The 14,811-nt window shown below is 46.4% G+C and overlaps 1 protein-coding gene and 1 non-coding gene across 2 annotated transcripts in view; one reads left to right on the top strand and one right to left on the bottom strand.

Moving 5' to 3' along the window:
• Positions 1-14,811, top strand: part of LOC140420588 (uncharacterized) — a 282,147-nt gene that overhangs the window by 197,243 nt on the left and 70,093 nt on the right. The window contains exons 1-2 of the mRNA XM_072504585.1: positions 5,715-6,137; positions 6,469-6,740. Of these exons, the coding sequence (XP_072360686.1) occupies positions 5,730-6,137; positions 6,469-6,740 (680 nt within the window). The 5' untranslated portion in view covers positions 5,715-5,729. Of the gene's footprint in view, positions 6,138-6,468; positions 6,741-14,811 lie in introns of the transcript that reaches the window.
• Positions 12,160-12,231, bottom strand: trnae-uuc (transfer RNA glutamic acid (anticodon UUC)). The gene has a single exon. It is a non-coding gene; the product is annotated as a tRNA-Glu (tRNA).

Genomic DNA, 14,811 nt, shown 5'->3' with positions numbered 1-14,811 from the left:
ATCTCTTTGTTCTGTAACTCTCCCCAACTCCCTACCATTAACTGAGTAGGTCCTGGCCTGATTTGATTAATTTCCCAAACGACTCTGGTCGACAGCAGTATAGGCAGCATTTGCAGAGGGTACAACAGTCTGGGCACACATTCATTTTAATGAAGGCAATCCTCCCTCACCATGAAATCGGAAGAGCCGACCACCAGGCAAGATCCCACCTAATAGTCATCATCAGCTGTGGAAAGCTGACCTCACATAGCTGTCTAAAAGAGGGGCCATTGACATTCCCAGGTTTGTAAATGGCTTGGAGTGGAGGGGGGGGGGGGGGGGGGGGGGGGGGGAGGCACCTGAAGGGGAAGTTAGCAAGAGGAGGGGGCTTACCCCTCAACCCCTCCCCACCGGCATGGCCTCCGACTCAGCAAAATTGATCTCGATACGAGAGAAGCCACTAAATCTACCCACTGCTCCAATAATGTCCAGGACTGAAACACTGGGGTTTAACACAAACAGCAGCCTGTCATCTGCACATAGAGTGATCTTGTGCTGCCTCACTCCATCATCCAGGCTCGATATCAGAGGATCCAATCTAATATCCTCCGGCAAGGGCTCAGTGGCCAACGCAAACAGCAAGGGGGACAGAGGGCAGCCCTGTCTAGTCCCTCTCTGAAGCTCAAAATTTGACATCCTTATACCATTGGTGAGCACCGCCGCTGCCGGTCTGTGATATAACAATTGAATCCACTCAATATAATCCTTACCCAACCCGAAGCCTCACAGCGGATACACCAGATAATTCCACTCAACTCGAGCAAAAGCTTTTTCTGCATCGAAGGAGATCACCAGCCCATCCAATGCATATTTCTGAAAATCCTGAATCACATTCAGCAACCTTCCAACATTGTTACTGGAAAATCTTCCCCGTATAAACCCAGTCTGGTCCTCCCGCACGATTGTCGGAAGGATGTCCTCCAGCCTTATCGCCAAAACATAAGATTGCAGTTTCAAGTCAACATTCAAAAGAGAGATTTGGCAATAAGAGGCCCACTCCTCTGGGCCCTTGCCCACCTTCAGAATCAAAGAGATATTAACCTCACAAAGAGTCGGTGGCAGCATCCCCAAGTCAAAAGAGTGACAATACATACCCACCAACGGGTCCAATAACAAATCCTCAATCCCCCTGATAAAATTCACACCCACAGCCACCCGGTCCCTGGTCTTTACCCGGCTGCAGCTCCTTCACGGCCTTTGACACTTCTTCCCAAGAAAAGGGAGCATTAAGATTTTCTGAGGCCTCCAGAAGCTTCAGGGAAGAGAGAAAATGCTCCACACCCACCAACACATCACCAGACTGCTCAGACTTGTGTAATCCCGCATAGAATTCCCAAAATCCCTGTTTATCTCCTCCGTCTTCATGACCCTTTTCCATCCCCCAAGCCACACGGAGGGATTCGCTCGAAGGTCGGCCTTTTTCTTTGTCAAACAAGCAAGTATTTGCTCGGCTTATTCCCAAACTCGAAAACTTCGACCTCACAAACTTTCAACTTTTCTCGGCCTGCTGAGTCAACAGGGAGTCCAAAGCCACTCTTGCTGCGTTAACCTCCTTCAGCAATAGCTTACTCGGGCCCTCCATATGATTCTCCTCCACCTTCGCCAAACAAACCTCCAGAAGGCGCTGGTTCTCCAACATCCTGCACCTTTTGTTAGCAGTGTGAGAAATGATCAGCCTCGAGCATAAACTTCACACGTCTCCCACAAAATGGAGGGGGAAATCCCAGGGGTCGAGTTAACCAAAAGGAAGAACTCAAACTCTTCCTGAATGCATAATAAATGAACTCGGGAAGGCTCCAAACCTCCACGTTCTCGACCTGGGGGTGAGCCCTCGAGCAGAAACTCCAGACGGGGGAAGGTCTGCGATTACGATGCTCCCTGTGATGCAAGTGGACACCAGGTGTAGGATCGTCCTCGGCACAAAAAAGTTGTCGATTCTAGTCTGACATTGCTGTGGGGCTGGAAAGAAGGTAAAATCTCTGCTCCTCGGGTACAAAGTTCTCTAAACATCCACATAACCCACCTCCTCACTGTTATGATCCCAACAGTGGCTCGGATACTGGACACAAACCCCAATATTTTATTTGTGTTTTGTCAGACTGTGAGGAAAGGATACCTCACTCCAGGAGTGATTTTACAAAAAATAGGGCCATGCTGTATGAAAACAAACTTTATTACTGACACAATATTAAAATAAATTTAACACCACACCAGGAAACCGCTGACAATTAGCCCTTAAACAATGCTAATCAATACAGTGAATACAGTAACCCTTAACTGCTACCTTTATTCCCACTCAAACAACAAAAACACATCTCGGCTCTCAATCCACCGTTAAACACAGTTAGCCCTCAGCAATACCTGCTTTACACAGATGTTCTTTGAGAGAAATCTTGTTTCTCACCGCTTTAAATCACCGCTTTAAAGACAAGGTCTCAATCCTGTCAGAACCATGAAGAAACTTGGGAAGTTGTTTCAGCTTAGACCATAGACCATAGAATTTACAGTGCAGAAGGAGGCCATTCGCCCCATCGAGTCTGCACCGGCCATTACAAAGAGCACCCTACTCCAGCCCACGTAGCTACACTATCAGCAGAACCCCCACTTAACCTTTTTGGGCACGAAGAGCAATTTAGCATGGCCAATCCACCTAACCCGCACACCTTTGGATGGTGGGAGGAAACCGGAGCACCCGGAGGAAACCCATGCAGCCACAGGGAGAATGTGCAGACTCCGCACAGACAGTGACCCAGCAGGAAATCGAACCTGTGACCCTGGAGGTGTGAAGCAATTATGCTAACCACTATGCTACCTACTGCCTACGTGAGCTTGTTTCAGCTCACCTTCTGAACTGCTTGGAAAGAAACTGCGAATCTAGCTCCAGACTGAACTGAGATGCTTGACCTCTGCTCATATCTTGAACTAATTCTCAACTAAAACACTTCTTGCATGCAAAACGCCTGATACCGTGGCTCCTCCCAGAACTGACATCATCTTACCAAGCTGAAATCTAATTAACTCCACAGGGAATCCCCTTCATCCAAACAATTTACCATGAGCCCACGCTTTGTACGATGCTTTAATTGCACCTCTGGCTCCAGAACCCAGTTGTCTTTCAAACTAGGACTTCTTTTAGAAACATGGCTGCAGCAGTCATACACACTAATTCAGGCTTTTAACCCTTACTGCGCCACATACCCAGAATACAAAAACTCTGAAATTCCTACAGTCATCAAATTACAAGCCGAGGCCAATGCCCAAGCCTGCAGCGTGGGGGTGTTGGTGGTAACCGGGAACTTATCTACCAGAGGATTTAAGTGGCAATTGAAGTCACCAACCACAAAAGAGTTAATTGAAGCTAACTCTGCAAAATCCTTTATAATGAACTCGGGGGAGCAATTCGGGGATCCATAAACATTCATTATTGAAACAACACCTCCATTCACCGAACCTCTAATGATCACATATGATCCTTTGTCCTTGGTGCAGGTTTCAACCTTAAAAGTGATATTTTTATTAATAAGCATTGCCACACCCTTGCTACTTGACGAAGCGGAGGCAAAAAACGTGGCCCACCCAATCCTGCCTCAATTTAAAGTATTCCTCGTCATCCAGATGAGTTTCCTATAATAAAGCTATGTCGACTTTCTCCTTAAGAAAGGAGAGGATCTTTTTCCTTCTGATAGGGTGATGGATGCCCCGTAAATTTCCTGAGAAAATTTGCAGATTTACGTCCGCCATTAGTTAGGCGACAGAGAGAACAGGGACAGATTTTCACGCTATAATCGAGCGTGCCCCCATTATCCCCTCCTCCAACTCACTTTACACCGGAGGCACCAAAGTCTCCCCAAACTGCTCCTTTCACGGATAAAAGCCCTGTCTGTACCAGAGTAGGATAAAGTCAACAACACATAAACACTCCCATAATAACAAAAATACAAAAGAATCACCACCACAATAGATCCAATGGGTCATTCCTCAATAAGACTGAGGACCCGGAGGGTTAGCCCCACGACCAGACTGTCGTTACCCTCAGGAAACCTCCAAAATGAGGAGAAGAAAAGAAGGGCCAACAAGGGAATGGGGATCGAATGTCCCTCCCACATTTTAGACCCACCCGTGAAGACCTGCATCCACCATCACCCACCCTTTGGCAATGGCACCACTCGGTTCTGCCATGGTTAACGCTTGGATAATAATAGAAAGACACGACCCTAGATAAGATAATCCGAGTCCCTGCAACACTTGAGGAGAAGAAGACATTCAGTCGGCGCTCACAGAATAACAACTCCCTTCAACAGGATAAAATATAACAAATTCAGACAACAACACCATGATAGGAAAGAGTCCGGATTAGAGCATGTGTTAGTCCCAGCTGCAAACCATTCCTCCAAATTCATGCATTTCATGGATTTAGCGAAGGCCAATGCAGTAGTCGGATTATCGAAAGACTTGATGGAGTTGTCGGATACAATTTTCAGGGTCACAGGATAAAGCAACATAATTCACTGTAAGGTGAGGTGGGAGCCAGTTCCCACCTCACCTGACCCTTCTCCAGGACCCTCTGGTAATCTTTCAAGTTGTGGAAGTGAATGATTACAGGCCTGGGATGAAAACTATCCCTCGGCCTCAAAGACAGGATCCGATGCCCTTTCTAATTTGAAACACCCAGGCTTCACATCCAGCTTGAGAAAACGTGGCAGCCGGTCCTCGAAGAACCGAACGGGAGCCTCACCCTCCACACCTTCTGGCAGGCCGATGACTCGGATGTTCTTTCTCTGACCCTCGGTTCTCCAAGTTCTCCAGGAGTCCCCCACATCACTTGGCCGTTTTCCAAAGATTGAATTTGTGCCTCCGCCGAGGAGGCATCTTGCTCAACGTTCAGGATTCTCTCCTCCGGATCACCGAGCTTCTTCATGGTGTTTTACAGCTCGGCCTCATGAGCTCACAGATATTGAGTCAGCTCACTCAGCCTCTGGTCAATAACACGGATAATGTCGCTGACATAGATCGGCCAATGATCCCACAGAATAGATGAGCAGGCTCGATGGGCCGAATGGCCAACTGCAGCTCGTATTTGTTATGATCTCTGTGTCCAGGACAGGAAGCAGTGAGCATGGATCTGTCAATCAGCCAGAATCAGCACCTTCAGGAGAATTGGGAGGGTGAATATTAGATACAGCAGGGTGAGAAGGGAGGGAGAATGTGTGGGACGGAGATTTACAGCTTTTGGGGAATGAGAGAGGAAAGAATGTTCTCCAGAAACTGGAATTGTCTGTTCTGAATTCCTAGCCTGTACTGACAGTGATGTCTTTTGTAAATTGTTTTTACAGGATATTAGAAGAGGAGGAATTACAGACAGAAATCTCAAACTTCACGTCTCAATCTGACTGAGTCTCTCAATTCCTTGGAACTGAACATCACCGGACTTTGTATCTAGAAGGAGAAATATTTGTCTTTTCTGTCGCTTCAAAAGATTTTAACCATCAGTGTGACTGGAAAAGCCCCGAGACACACGCACCCGAGTGAGAGTATTCCAGAGCACTGACTGTGAAAAGAGCTGTAACCTGTTACACAGCCTGAAAAAACATCACACCATTCACAGTGGGGAGAGACTGTACACGTGTTCTGTGTGTGAACGAGGCTTCAACTGATAGTCAAACCTGGAGAGACACGAGGAGACCCAAAACATGGAGAAACCGTGGAAATGTGGGGACTGTGGGAAGGGATTCAGGGTCCCATCTCAGCTGGAAGTTCATCGGCGCATTCACACTGGGGAGAGGCCGTTCACCTGCTCTGTGTGTAGGAAGGGATTCACTGAGTTATCCATCCTGCGGAAACACCAGCGAGTTCACACTGGGGAGCGGCCGTTCACCTGCTGTCAGTGTGAGAAGGGATTCACTTGGTTATCCAACCTACGGACACACCAGCAAATTCACACTGGGGAAAGGCCGTTCACGTGCTCTCACTGTGGGAAGGCATTTCCTCAGTTATCTCACCTGCATTCACACCAGCGAATTCACACAGGGGAGAGGCCGTTCACCTGCTCTCAGTGTGGGAAGGGATTCAGTCACTCATCCAATCTGCGAACACAGCAAGTTCACACTGGGGAGAGGCCGTTCACCTGCTCTCAGTGTGAGAAGGGATTCATTACTTCATCGAAACTGCGGATACATCAGCGAGTTCACACTGGGGAGAAGCCGTTCACCTGCTCTTAGTGTGGGAAGGGATTAATTTGGTATCCAACCTGAAGAGACACCAGCGTGTTCACACAGGGAGAAGGCGTTAACCTGCTCTTAGTGAGAGAAGGGATTCAGATAGCCATACACCCTGCAGACACACCAGCGAGTTCACACTGGGGAGAGGCCGTTCACCTGCTCTCAGTGTGCGAAGGGCTTCACTCAGTTATCCGCCCTGCAGAGACACCAGCGAGTTCACACTAGGGAGAGGCCATTCATCTGCTCTCATTGTGAGAAGGCATTCACTCGGTTATCCCACCTGCAGACACACCAGCGAGTTCACACTGGGGAGAGGCCGTTCACCTGCTTTCGGTGTGGGAAGAGATTCACTGAGTTGTCCAGCCTGCGGAAACACCAGCGTGTTCACTCTGGGGAGAGGCCATTCACCTGCTCTCAGTGTGAGAAGGGATTTATTACTTCATCGATCCTGCGGACACATCAGCGAGTTCACACTGGGGAGAGGCCGTTCACCTGCTTTCGGTGTGTGAAGAGATTCACTGAGTTGTCCAGCCTGCGGAAACACCAGCGTGTTCACTCTGGGGAGAGGCCATTCACCTGCTCTCAGTGTGAGAAGGGATTTATTACTTCATCGATCCTGCGGACACATCAGCAAGTTCACACAGGGGAGAGGCCGTTCACCTGCTCTCAGTGTGGGAAGGGATTCACTCGGTTATCCAACCTGCAGAGGCACCAGCGAGTTCACACAGGGAGAAGGCGTTCACCTGCTCTCAGTGTGAGAAGGGATTCACTCAATCATCCGACCTGTGGACACACCAGCGAGTTCACACTGGGGAGAGGCCGTTCACCTGCTCTCTCTGTGAGAAGGGATTTATTACTTCATCAAACCTGCGGACACATCAGCGAGTTCACACTGGGGAGAGGCCATTCACTTGCTCTCAGTGTGAGAAGGGATTCTCTCAGTTATCCCACCTGCAGAGACACCAGCGAGTTCACACATGGGAGAAGGTGTTAACATGCTCTTAGTGAGAGAAGGGATTCAGATATCCATACACCCTGCAGGAACACTAGTGAATTCACACCTGGAAGAGGCCATTCACCTGCTCTGAGCAGGGGAGACATTCAATGATCCATCCCAACTACGGAGACACTAGCGAGTTAATTCTGGGGAGAGACCATTCATCTGCTCTCAATGTGGGGAAGGGTTTTGTGATTCATCACACGTGTTGTGACTCCAACAAGTTCACAATAAATTACAGATGTTGACGCCGTTGTTATTGTTTCTGCTCTCACTGACATCCAGGACTGCATTTTGTTCTTTCTGACATATGGTGAATGGTGATGATTGGAGGGTTTCTTTCTGCTGGACTGGCCGGTCGAACACCTCTGCCTCCGGTGGGCTGACCATTTTTGAGGCTAGTTGCGATTACCTGGTTCCAAGTTTGACGAGGAGCACAGAATGAAAAGGTGTTTGCACGTTGGAAGATATTTAGTTCCCAAAGCAGCCACGTTGCCATGAAAATGGGCTATGGTGATTACAGGGTTCTTCTGTCTAATTTATCTGGGTGTTTCTCGCAGAAGGAAACTGTCATGGTATGAGGGGCAAGTTGTCTGTAGTAGTTTGGGAAATTACAATAAATATATCACTGAAAGTGGCAACGCAGGTGGATAAGGAGCTAAGAAGGCAGACGGCATGCTTGTCTTCATCGGTCGGGACATTGAGTATGAAAATTGGCAAGTCATGCTGCAGCTGTACAGAACCTTAGTTAGGCCACACGTGGAATATTGCCTACAATTCTGGTCACCACATTACCTAAAGGATGTGGAGGCTTTGGAGAGAGTACAAAGGAGGTTTACCAGGATGTTGCCTGGCCTGGAGGGTATTAGCTGTCAGGAGAGGTTGGATAAATTCGGATTGTTTTCACTCGAGCGACGGAGGTTTAGGGACGACCTGATAAAAGTTTACAAAATTCTGAGTGGCATGGACAGAGTGGATAGTCAGAAGTTTTTCCCAGGTTGGAAAAGTCAATTACCAGGTGACAGAGGTTTAAGGTGCGAGGGGCAAAGTTTTTAAAAAACATTTTATTAAGGCATTTATGCTTTTATAACAGGAAGCGATATAAATACAAATGTAAGCATAGTTCAGTGGGTAAACATCCCTCCATCTCCCACTGCTCCCGCCTACTCTAGACACAAAATAGCCTAACTCCCACCTATCCCATCACCCCCCTATCCCATCACCCCCCCCCCCTCCCCTTTTATTGCCTCTACTGACAGTTTAGTTTTCTCTGAAGAAGTCGATAAACGGCTGCCACCTCCGAACGAACCCTAACGTTGATCCTCTCAGGGCAGGGGCGGATCTACTATGAAACTAATGAAGCTTCAGCTTCAGGGCCCCTAATCCCAGAGGGGCCCCAGAAGCGACTTTACAAGGCAGTCATAAATTAATTGGCAGGACTTCACTAAAGCAGATATGTCAGTGCTGGGTCCCAGGTTAAAAGGAAAGTGATTATTCTGCTGCAAAAATGCGATCAGGAAATGCTGAGGATCAAAATTTGCCTCCTCTTCCTAATGTAGCTGTGTCTCGATGAAGAGTGTCACCCCGCGTAAGTGTTTGGGTTAATGCCAGTGTGTGTGTGATTGGGTATTCAAAGAATGCTGATGTGGCCTGGCTCACGGGACTGCTCTCCCCTCATGCACTCTTCACTTGGTCAGTTTCACTCGGGTCACATATTTTGCAGCTGTGTATCGGAGGAATGAGAAAGAGCTGGCTCCAAACCTCAGCACAAACACTGGCGCCCTGCTTTGCTAGTTTTATCTTCAGCCATAGTGTTGATACATTCTGTCCCAAGGCCCTTTCTCTGCCTTCTTTGAAACGCAAAGCTCACTCAGCCTGGGAACTCACGGTGTGAATTCAGATGCCCCCCTTTGCCGGTTTGCTATTTCACTCTCCCAGCCTTCATCTCAGTTTTTACCAGCAGAACTCTCTGTTGCTGTCTAATTCGTACACAAGTGCGATGTGCTGTGCTGACACCCTGGTCCTGTGCTGTCAGCTCCAATATGCCGAGATATGTTTTTGAATGCACATATTTCATTTTGCTCTCCGACACTTGGGATGTTGTGAGTGTGTACGGTAGCCCTGCTTTTGTTTCATGAGTTTTCAGGTTTGCCGTAACATGTTATGATTGCTGCACTTGACAATCAATGATAAACAGACAAAAGAAAAACCCCTTTTGCAGTCCTGTGCGTGAGAGCAAACCACAATGTATCCGGTGAAACATGATACAGACAGGTGTCACTGTACCAATGTTCATTATAGAGTCAGAGATACAGGTCTCACTGTACCAGTGTTTATTGTAGAGTCAGTGGTACAGGTCTCACAGCACCAATGTTCATTATAGACATGTATTTGAAGGTTATCTTCTGCTATCATCTTTACTTTCGTTTGTTAAAGAACTCAGAGAAAATTCAGCCGATAGGATTGCACACTATGAATCAGAAGCAAAAGGTTAGTGTGAAGATATCACACAAGTTATTCTGATGCTTCCAAACGCATTGTTACAAGGAAATTTTCAGATGGAACAAGTGGTATTGCTTCTTTGAGAGGAGCTTACAAATTTAGGATATAAGTTCTATATCAACTCTATGGCTGCTTGATAATCCAGTTACGCAAGAGGATTGACCCATATGAGCAGATTGCGAAAAGGTTCGAGTTCCTCTCAGAATGGTGAACGATTCTGAAATTGATGAGGACAGTATTAAATTTATAATATCGTATTACAAAGATGATATTGACCACAAATTAGTAAACAAGTGTTATCAGTTCAAAGAATATTTGCACCTTAGGAAATCCCAGCACACAGAAGCAAACACGCCATCTAAAATGCAATGCGCAGAAGTTCTTCAGCTTATTTGTGAGCAACACCTCATTGAAGTGTTCCTCAATATTACTACTGTGCTTAAGCTGTACTTTACAATGCCTATCACGAGCTATGAAGCAGATCACGAGCTATGAAGCAGAAAGGAATTTTTCAAAGCTATCATTTATAAAGAACAAATTTCGGTCTACCATGACTGAAGAGCGCTTAAATTCTTTATGCATATTGTCTCTAGAAAATAACTTTGCAAGGAAGCTCTCATATGACAAAGCTGTACGTAAATATGTTGCTAGAAAAAACAGAAAAAAGAATATTTTGTAAAATGTGCTTCATGTAGTATGTATTCTCATAGGTGTCTAAAATAAAAGATTATATTGACCGTGGTCTTTTCTATGTTTTATTTCATCATTCTATGATGCATCATGCATGTATATAACATTTCCCTAATTTTCATCCCACCATAACTCGAAAACTATAAGCATAGGAATTTTTTATTCACACCAGTGACTTTGACATGTGAGATAATCCAGTATAGCAATTTTAATCAAAATCTGAGATATAGTGGTTAAAGTTTTAAGAAATTGTGGTGATCTGTCGAGGAACAACCCCATTGAAGAAGATAACAGTGGTTACCCAGACCTCGTTGCTGGTTGCCTCCATAACAGTTCAAGCTTCAGGGCCCCAAAAATGTAGGTCCGCCACTGACTGTGGTTCCTGTGAAACTTGCAACACGACATCCGGCGGACATTCATCAGTAATTCAAAATATCACATTTCAAATTCCAAAACATTGATAGTTAATCTTTTTCGCAATTAGGTTTTGATCAAAATTTGAATAGTTTCCAAAATTTTGTTGATCTTTTTCTCAAGTAAAACTATCACGTTTGCTGAACATGCACAAACTCCCCTGAGTCATACCGGGCAGAAACATTAAAACGTACTCATCTGTAATTATGAGGCAAAGTTTCCTGGTTCAGATTTGTTGTTAAACATTAACACACGTCATCTCACAGCCATGGGATATTTACACTTCCACAAGTTTTGAATGAGATCCTTTCTTCCCCGGCTCCACAGTGGGTGGGAGAGGGACAAGCAGCAGGATTTTACCCCAACTCTCCATTCACCCGCTGCCAGCAGAACGCGGGGACTGCAGCTTCAACCAGCGGGTTACTGCCCATCTCAGGGACACTCCAACCAGGAGCAAACCTCCCATACACCGAGCACAGGCTCAGAAACATGCAGGTAGATTATACCCCGCTCACTTAACCTCCGAGCAGCATTGACACAATCCCTCAGTGAGTGGCGCTTCCTTTGAGATTCTTTCGCTGTATTCAGATCCTGTGACCCCAATGGACTGAACACTTTCAGTTAGAAGTCTTGTTGTCATCACGTTGGAGATTTACACCCAGATTTTGGAGATATTTGTGTCTGTGAGCAATAAAATCTGGCCCAATACCACCCAAATTTTCACTTGCATCAACATCTCTCCCATTTGTAGCCAATCACTGTCCGTTTCTTCCTGCCTCTGTATTTGTTCTCGACCTGCTGCACTTGTGACTTTTTCAGCTCTGATGTGAAGCGACAAATGCCACTGAACTGATTCTGACATAGCTCTTTTCTGTGAAACTGCGGGCCTGTGCCGTGGGGGCACTCTTTCCCTTCCGCCTCCGCCACGGTCTCCACCATGGCGGAGGTGGAAGAGACTCCCTCCACTGCGCATGCGCGGGAAACTGTCAGCTGACGCTCCCAAGCATGCGCCGCCCGGAGATGTCATTTCGCGCCAGCTGGCGGGGCACCAAAGGCCTTTTCCGCCAGCTGGTGGGGCGGAAATTCCTCTGGCGCGGGCCTAGCCCCTCAATATTGGGGCTCGGCCCCCCAAGATGCGGAGCATTCCGCACCTTTGGGGTGGCGCGATGCCCGTCTGATTTGCGCCGTTTTGGGCACCAGTCGGCGGACATCGCGCCGTTTCCGGAGAATTTCGCCCCTTTTCTATGAAACTGTGATTCAGCTTCATTGAAGGTTTTGGTGAACAACAATAATTCATCATTCCCTGACCGGGAATCGAACCCGGGCCGCGGCGGTGAAAGGGCCGAATCCTAACCACTAGACCACCAGGAAAACTGACAAGGAAAGTTTCAACCCGGGTTGACAGTACATCACTCACCTTTTATTTTGATTTCCGAGTTTTCATTAGAAGTATACAAAATTACATGTTTAAAATGAACACAAGTGACATCTTCAATCAATCACAACACCGATTGTTGTTCGCTGTAACATGAAATCGACAGTGAGGTGAAATAGTCCCAAAAGCTGCTCATGTGTAACTTCCAATTTCCAAAACCCACCAACCTTATCACTGTGGCTGCTGTGAAACTTAGAACGCAACATCCGGCGGACATTCATCAGTAATTGGAAATAATACACTTCAATTTTTGAAAACATTGATAGTTAATCTTTTTCGCAATTAAGTTTTGATCAAAATTAGAATAGTTTCCAATTTTTGTTGATCTTTTTCTGAAGTGAAACTATCACGTTTGCTGAACATATACGACTCCCCTGCTTCACACTGGGCATGAACAATAAAACGTACTCATCTGTAATTATGAGGCAACATTAACACAACACGTCATCTCACAGCCTTGTGACACTTCCACAAGTTTTGAATGAGATTATTTCTTGCCTGGCTCCACAGTGGGTGAGAGAGGGACAAGCAGCAGGATTTTACCCGAACTCTCCATTTACCCGCTGCCACCAGAACTCTGTGTCTCTACCCGGCTTCAGCAAAGTAATTTAACCTGGCCGATGGCAATGACTAGTAAACCCCATAAAAAGCGGCTTTTCTTCAGGGAAATTATGTGCTCAGACCTTAAGGAAGGCAACCAGAGGTTATTCCAAACAGCAATTTAATATTTGGGGATGTAATCTCCCCCACTCCGCAGATTGCCAAACTGTGTAAATTATAGAGGAAAAAAGCTGCCTCTTCTCCGTTACCTGTTGCTGTAATGAGCCCCCCCGCCCCCCCCGCCCCCCCCCCCCCCCCCCCGGGGGGCTCTGGACTAACCTGATTTCTGAACATGGATCGGAGACTTGCTGAACTTTCCTCCCAAGCTCAAGTTAACCACAATTAACTGGACATGTTCAGGACTTTCTTTCTGATGTGGAATTAGCTCAGACACAGTGTCGGCTGCCACGTTTCTGCGGGAATGTACAACAATGTGTAGGGGGCGGTTAAAAGGCAGGGGAATGGCCCTAAACCATGATTCTCATTCGGAGAGCCGGTTCAGACACCATGGATCAAATGACCTCCTTCTGTGCAGTAACACTTCATTGAATCTGCGATGGGCACTAAAGTGAAAGTAACCATGGTGAACTGGACCGCCTATGTCGGTTATTTATACGTGACCTTCCTCAATGTGTCCGTCTGTAACTGAACCTCTCAACACTGAATGTAATCGCAATAACTTGGGACTGTCTATTATGAAAGCTGTCGTGTAGAACTGGGCTCAGTGTAACCTTTCTGATCTGGGCGAGTATTCACAATATATATTGATGATTTAGATGAAGGAACAAAATGTAATATTTCCAAATTTGCAGATGACACCAAGTTGGGTGAGAGGGTGAGCTGTGAGGAGAATGCAGAGATCCTTTAGTGTGAATTGCACAAGTTGAGTGAGTGGGTAAATGAATGGCAGATGCAGTATAATTGGGATATCTGCGAGGTTATCCACTTTGGTTGTAAAACAAGATGGCAGATTATTATCTGAATGGCCATAAATTAGAAGAGGGGAATGTGCAATGAGACCTGGGTGTCCTCATACACCAGTCACTGAAGGTAAGCATGCAGGTACAGCAGGCATTAAAGAAGCCAAATGGCATGCTGGTCTTCAGAGCGAGAGGAATCGAGTACTGGAGCAGGGATGTATTGCTGCAATTATACAGGGCCTTGGTAGGCAACACCTAGAATATTGTCTGCAGCTTTGATCTCCTTATCTGAGGAAGGATGTTCTTGTTATAGAGGAAGTGCAGCGAAGGTTTACCAGGCTAATTCCTGGGATGGCAGGACTGAAGTATGAGGAGAGATTGAATCGGTTAGGATTTTATTCATTGGAGTTCAGAAGAATAAGGGGGGATTGCATTGAAACCTATAACATTCTAACAGGACTGGACAGGGTAGATGCAGGAAAGATGTTCCTAATGGTGGTTGTCCAGAACCAGGGGTATGAGGTTACGAGGTTGACGATTTAGGACAGAGATGAGGAGAAATTTCTTCACACAAAGATGGTAAGCCTGTGGAATTTGTTACCGCAATTGAGTCCAAAACATTGTATGGCTTCGAGGAGCAGTTATATATAACACTTTAGGCGAAGGGACCAAAGGAGATATGGGGGAAGGAGGGATTTGGCTCCTGAGTTGGATGTTGAACCATGATCACACTGAATGGCGGAGTGGGCTTGAAGGGAAGAAAGGCCTCCTCCTCCTGCTCCCATTTTTTCTATGTTTCTATGAATGTAACGGTGCTGAACTTGAACTTCCCACATTGAAACCAACTGGACGTAGCTGGAAATGCTCCTAATTAATATACAGATGTTTGAATGAAGCTGGGTGCACAGTTTCAGAATTATTTGTAAAAGGGGCTGTGATGCCATCTCATCACTGGCACTGAGTAAATAATCACGGGGGAGAACCTGACCGTGTTTC

The sequence above is a fragment of the Scyliorhinus torazame genome, chromosome 5 (assembly GCF_047496885.1).
Source record: "Scyliorhinus torazame isolate Kashiwa2021f chromosome 5, sScyTor2.1, whole genome shotgun sequence".
Taxonomy (NCBI): Eukaryota; Metazoa; Chordata; class Chondrichthyes; order Carcharhiniformes; family Scyliorhinidae; genus Scyliorhinus; species Scyliorhinus torazame.
Note: the sequence above shows the minus strand (reverse complement) of the source record. Positions and strands in the feature narration are given on the sequence as shown.